At 31.8% G+C, this 6614-nt stretch overlaps 1 protein-coding gene across 1 annotated transcript in view; it reads left to right on the top strand.

Moving 5' to 3' along the window:
• Positions 1–224: 224 nt before the first annotated feature.
• Positions 225–6614, top strand: part of LOC106471427 (methionine adenosyltransferase 2 subunit beta-like) — a gene marked incomplete at its 5' end in the record, with an annotated part of 11330 nt that continues 4940 nt past the window's right edge. The window contains 2 exons of the mRNA XM_013932028.2: positions 225–397; positions 2448–2641. Of these exons, the coding sequence (XP_013787482.2) occupies positions 225–397; positions 2448–2641 (367 nt within the window). The remainder of the gene's footprint in view (positions 398–2447; positions 2642–6614) is intronic.

Raw genomic sequence — 6614 nt, 5'->3', positions numbered from 1 at the left:
TCATGTCAAAGCCTGATATCATTTGTTAACTGTATTGCACTTTTGACAATGACACGTTCACAATTTATTAATATAAATGTCAGTATTTTATTTGAACTATAAGATGAGTCTCTGCTTTTATAGGTGTTAAAACTTTCTCATTTCCAAACAGTATAGTGTATCTTTATTTCTTCTACTGTCATCAAAACTAAAGTATAAACATATGTTTTTCTGTACATATTTCATGTGTGTTTTTGTTTTTCAGATCAAGAAGGAATTTCTTTTTTCTTTATCAGTACTGACTATGTGTTTGATGGTAGTAATCCTCCTTACAAGGAGACAGACAAGACTAACCCACTTAATAAGTATGGAAAGACAAAAGTTCAGGCTGAAGAAACTATACTTGCAGCAAACCCAGGTACTCAAACTTTGTATTTGATATTTGTGAGTACAGCTTTATAATAATGTATTTAATTATGGAAGTGGTATGTGAATAATAAAACAGATTGACAAGAAATTAAACGTAATCATCAAAGATTAAGTGGAAATTAAAACTAAATTCATTTAAGTCATAACTGTTTATATATAAGAATATTGATGAGATTAAGTGTAGGAAAACATAAAACAAGGTAACAGAAAAAATCATGAATGTGGAATTTGCATAATGTATATATATTACCTCATACTTGACCTCTTGGGTTTAAAAGAATTTAAAGTTTACTGAAAGAAAGGAATATTCTGGATGTAGAAATACTAGTGACCAAGAGGAAGGTTTTATTAAATACCATGTCAACCCATTTGTTGACTTACATTCAAAATTTTATTCAACTACTATTTTATGAATTTATGCCAATAACTTTGGTATCACATTGTAGATAATTCAAATTTTAGTATTATACATTATACATATCATAAATTAAAAGTAAATATTTAAAACAAAATTCACAAATAGCAATATTTGTGTGTCACGTGGTATGTTGAGTACAGCTTTGGTTCATATTAGATGTTTGTTATGTCCATATACAAAGTCTATAGTTTCTTACAAATTTGTAGAAACTCAAATTACCAATGTTGACAAGCTTTCTCAGCTTTTTTCATATATATGGATACAGAACTCCATCATTTTATACAAGATTTCAGCTGGTAAGTGGGCTCAAAATTTCTATTTTTTTCAGACCCAAATATAGCTTAGTTACTAAGCTTGATAAATTATAGTGGAATTCTATGGTATTGATGTAGCAATTTATGATTTTTGGTTATTCACAAAATATATAAAACCTAAAAAAATTATTTTGTTTCACATCCTGCACATGCAAAATTTGATAAGGCCTAGCAACCTACAGCAAGCAGCAAAAGAGTACAAAGTTCGTAACTAGAAAAGATAATCATGTGGTATACTTCTTTATTTACTGTTCTATATTTTAAGAAAAATAAGCTTAAAAATTTATTTGTAAATAGTAATAATGTATATACATTTATAATCTGTTATAACTGAAATGTGTATTTCTACAAAATACTAGTCCACTAAAACACAGCCAAGACAGGTCACTTTGTAAAGATCAGTTTTATAGGGATACGGTAACATGCATGCACGTGCACCGCATCATTGCCACTTCTGTAATGTTAGCCAGGCATGGCTGAAAAGTCAATATAAAAGAAATAATAAATATATATATATAAATGTATAATGTTATGAAATTTAAGCTATTTAGACTAAACATCTGTGTTTTCCTGTTATAATTTGTAGTCGTTCTAAAATGAAAAAAAAGCATAATTTATGTTTATTTCTTAATTTTTATAGTGGTTATGAGGTTGATCAAATTGACAGACCCTGTATAAAGTTAGGGCAGAGAAAATAACAAATAAAATATAAAGTTGTACTGAAAACAAACATTTGAAATTAACTTAGGAGGTTGTAGAGATTACACAAATAATATTTGAGATTTTTGGGACAAAGAACAGTTTTTTTTAATCATAACATGAAAATCACTTTGCACTTGGATTAGTAATGAAACAGACTCAATATATTTACAAACAAATTTTTAGTAAAATTGCTTCATTAAAAAATCTAATTTATTTCTGTACAAAAGATTTGTAATATTTACTAAAAGTCTACCAAATTTTGTGAAGATATGCATACTGCATTAAAAGCTATACTATAAATACTTAACCTGTACAAGTATGTATACAAACCCGTGTATTTTATATCGAGCCCATTGTGAAAGGGTTAATGGAGTGAGATAGTTGCACAGCAGAGACGTCAAGTCTAGAAGTTCTCTACTGGATGTAGGACTTTTGGCTTCCTTCATTTTAGTGCAGACTTTCTTTGTGTGATAAAAATGACATTATAAAACATTTTTCTTTGTCTAATGAGTTTTGTGTAAAATTAGATTACATTTTATAGTCATCATGTTTGATAATTTGTATGTATACAGTGTACCAGAGAATGATCAGGATATCATTTTCAGATGCTTGTATCTTGAGGATTCCTGTTCTTTATGGAGATGAAGAGTTCCTTGGTGAGAGTGCTCTGTCCATCTTGTTAACTAATCTCTTAGATTCTTCTAAACAGCAGGTGGTGTCTGATTATGAGATTCGTTTTCCATCTCACTGTGATGATATTGCTGCTATATTGTATCAGTTGGTAGAAAAAAAGTTTCAGGTAGGCCTTACTGTCAGTTTGCTTATATAAATACTATACCATGTAGAACCAGTTATTGTTGAGTAGCATAGTGTCCACTATACCATGTAGAACCAGTTATTGTTGAGTGGCATGATGTCCACTAGACCATATAGAACCAGTTACTGTGCAGTAGTATGGTGTCCACTATACCATGTAGAACCAGATAAAATTACTTATATAAACTCTATACTAGTGTTCGGCAAACTTTTTTGATTGAGGGTAAATTAATTTTTTTTTGAAAAATTTAGCATTTTATTGGATCAGTGGTTAGCACCATCTGAAAAAGAAAGCCTATCTTTGAAACATTTGTAAAAAGCTTCACTTTTAAAATTAAATTCAAATTGCTGACACAGAAGTATGATTTTCATATGTAATTCAAAACTTAATAGAAAACATTTACTGTCATACTCAGTTCTGTTCTTATGGACTTGTACAGTTATTTATGAAAAAGAAAGCATTTGTGGAAGGGATAACAAAACTTTATCATTCTATGTATATTGTTGGCCATGTATAATGCATGCAAACAATCCAAATAATGTAATGGTTCATTAATCTGAAAGATAAAACTCAGCCGAAAAATTGGGAAAAATCTATTCCTTAGTTCGATTTGATGATTTTATTACAATTTCCTTACTTTATGATTTAGTACATTTTTACACGTTGTTCAGTCTCAGCCATGCGAGTAGTGAGGTGGCGATGCATGTGTCATTCAGTGTGGCACCCTGCAGCCATGATAGCAGTGAATAAGAAATGAAGCAACTTATCTGCCCTATACATCTGTTCTGTTATCACAAAGAAAACACTACCGTCACTTATTTACCTGTAAATATAAATACTTTGCATATACTCACCTCAAAACCTATAAAAACATCAAAATATATCACATACGGCACTTTCTGCAAGGAATCTCTTGGCTAATAACAGCACAGTACACTTGAGCCATTACTGTTAAAAGTTTTATCACAGATAATTCGACCAACTTGAATATTTTTTTCCCTAAAATTGATCTTAAAATTCTCTGTAGCCATGACTCTTTCCCCTCTTCCCTTTAATATCTTTGTTCTTCTCACATAAGCAATGATTGTGCTCTCATGGGTTACATAGGTGAAGCCAACTTTTGGCAAGTCAGCCAAATCATTGTCGTTTGCACTTGTTGACCCGTGGGTCATAGGTTGCCAACCACTGCACTAAACCATGTAGAATCAGATAAGTTTACATATAAACACTATACCATGTAGAATGAGGTAAAATTACTAATATAAACACTATACCATGTAGAACCAGATAGTTACTAATATAAACATTATACCATGTAGAACCAGATAAAGTTGCTAGTATAAACAGTATACCATGTAGAACCAGATAAAGTTGCCAGTATAAATACTATATCATGTAGAATGAGGTAAAGTTGCTAGTATAAACGCTATATCACGTAGAACGAAGTAAAGTTACTTATATAAACTATACTATGTAGAACCAGATAGTTACTAATATAAACACTATGGCATGTAGAACCAGATAAAGGTACTACTGTTACGTATCTGTTGTTTGTTAATTTCCGGAAGAATTTCTTTATGAGGAACTTCAGCGATACAAGTCCTTTCTTGACTAAAGCAGTTTATTATTTCTTGATACAAACTTTTAGTACACAGTAATTCCATTGTCAGTACATTTCTTGTCACTTTAAACTTAACAACTTTAATAATAAATGCTATAAACCACAGCGATTCACAATCTTGATAACTTCACCCAAAACTTATCGTGTGTACTGTTCACTTTATCATACATTGATTCCCACAGGCTTTTTCTGCCAGGCTTATATACTAAAGAAGGGGGCATCTCGGATGCACTCGGGCCTCCCCGATCATTCATGATCATTCGAGAAACTTCATGCATGCTACCAGCGCTAAATGCGCCAGCAGCGTCACATGACTTCCGCTGTCGTAACACTACAATAAACACTATACCATGTTGAACCAGATAAAGTTACTACTACAAACACTATACCATATTGAACTAGTTAAAGCTACTTATATAAACACTACACCATGTAGAACCAGTTAAAGCTACTGGTATAAACACTATACCATGTACAAACAGATAAAGTTACTAATATAATCACTATACCATGTAGAACCAGAAAAAGCTATTAGTATACTATACCATGTAGAACGAGGTAAAGTTACTAGTATAAACACTATACCATGTAGAACGAGGTAAAGTTACTAGTATAAACACTATACCATGTAGAACGAGGTAAAGTTACTAGTATAAACACTATACCATGTAGAATGAGGTGAAGCTACTAATATAAACACTTCACCAAGTAGGACCAGTTATAAAACTATACCACATACAACTGTCTACTGTGGAGTGGCATGGTGTCTACTGTATTTTATTAAAATACTGTTAATCTTTATATAAAAACTAAACCACATAGAACTGTTTGCTGTGGAGTAGCATGATGTCCACTCTTTGTTACTAAAGAATTGTTAATCTAGATATAAAAACTATACCACAAAGAACTGTTTACTGTGGAGTAGTATGGTGCCCACTCTTTGTTACTAAAGAATTGTTAATCTAGATATGAAAACTATACGACCTAGAACTGTTTACTGTATAGTAGCATGGTGTCCACTCTTTGTTATTAAAGTACTGTTAATCTAGATATAAAAACTATACCCTATATATTGTTCTAATGAGTCAGTGATTTCAATATCTTGCATTCCTGGCTCGTGAAACATCAAAGAGTTTCATTTTACAAACAGAAACCAGAAAAAAGTGATTCAGTGGTCTTTCTAAGGTATGGGTGGCAACAAAATGAATTTAATTAGTTCCAAACAATGACATACATTTTAATTCTAGCATATTTAAAATGTCAGTACGTGTATTTTATGCTTAAAAATTTTTAAGGTGCGATCACCTTTTCCAAGCTGGCAAAGCATGATGTTAATTAACTACTTTTCTTGAGACTTTTGTATTAGGCCTATTATATTTTTTAACACTACATTCTTTAACTAGTCCCTTAGAGATTTCCCTAAGTCACAATAAGGTATAATAATAATATTTCCACCATATCAATTGACGATGATGTGTTTCACTCAATCCACAGCTCCTCAGGCTGCCTGAGACTACGAATGTAATGGGCAGTGCCCTTAGGGCTTGAAACTTTGATTCTTCTGGGAGATAACTCTCTCCCTGAGGATCACTGATTTTTAGTTCCAGACATGAGTTTTCTAAACCATATTTGTATTCTTTTGACCTTCCAAATATTATTCCTAACTGCCCGTAAGTAGTTCTAACACTTTATGGTCAATCTGTTCAACTTCCTGGGTTAATCCAAAACAAAAACTCTCAAGTAATTGGTTACTGTGATGGTGAGTGCTCCAGTTGCCTTTTTACTTGTATTACTACACTGGTCTGGAGTAGCAGATCTAACATCAAAGAACTGATTTGAGATGCTATCATAAACTTTTTAATAGCTTCTACAGTGCTATTAACTCAGCGTCAGTAACTTATCACTGTCAGACTTGTGACTAGCATTTTTCTATGTCCTCGCTGGAGCTTCATTTTTTATAACTCTCAACTCGTGATTCTCAATACTTACTAACCTGTTAACTAGGCTTTGCCTAGTTCTTGACCTAATTTCATCATACAGGCATCCTTATTTATGCCATTTCTACATGTATGTGTATTACACTCAGAATACTTAAATTTCTATAGCTTCTTTCTTAACCTTTTTGAGATGGGTCACAGGTAAAAGGCCATGTCATCTCATTTGTTGACTCGCATTCAAAATATTATTGAACTACTATTTCATGAATTTATGTCAATAAGTTTGGTATCAAACTGTAGATTATAATTCAAAACACAGATAAACATAGATTTTTTTGTGTCACGTGGTATGTTGAATGCAGCACTGGTTCACATTAGATGTTTATGAAGTCAAAAT

Source organism: Limulus polyphemus, unplaced genomic scaffold (assembly GCF_000517525.1).
Source record: "Limulus polyphemus unplaced genomic scaffold, Limulus_polyphemus-2.1.2 Scaffold4615, whole genome shotgun sequence".
NCBI classification, from domain to species: Eukaryota; Metazoa; Arthropoda; class Merostomata; order Xiphosura; family Limulidae; genus Limulus; species Limulus polyphemus.
The sequence above is the reverse complement of the archived record's forward strand: the minus strand, read 5'-3'. Positions and strand labels throughout refer to the sequence as shown.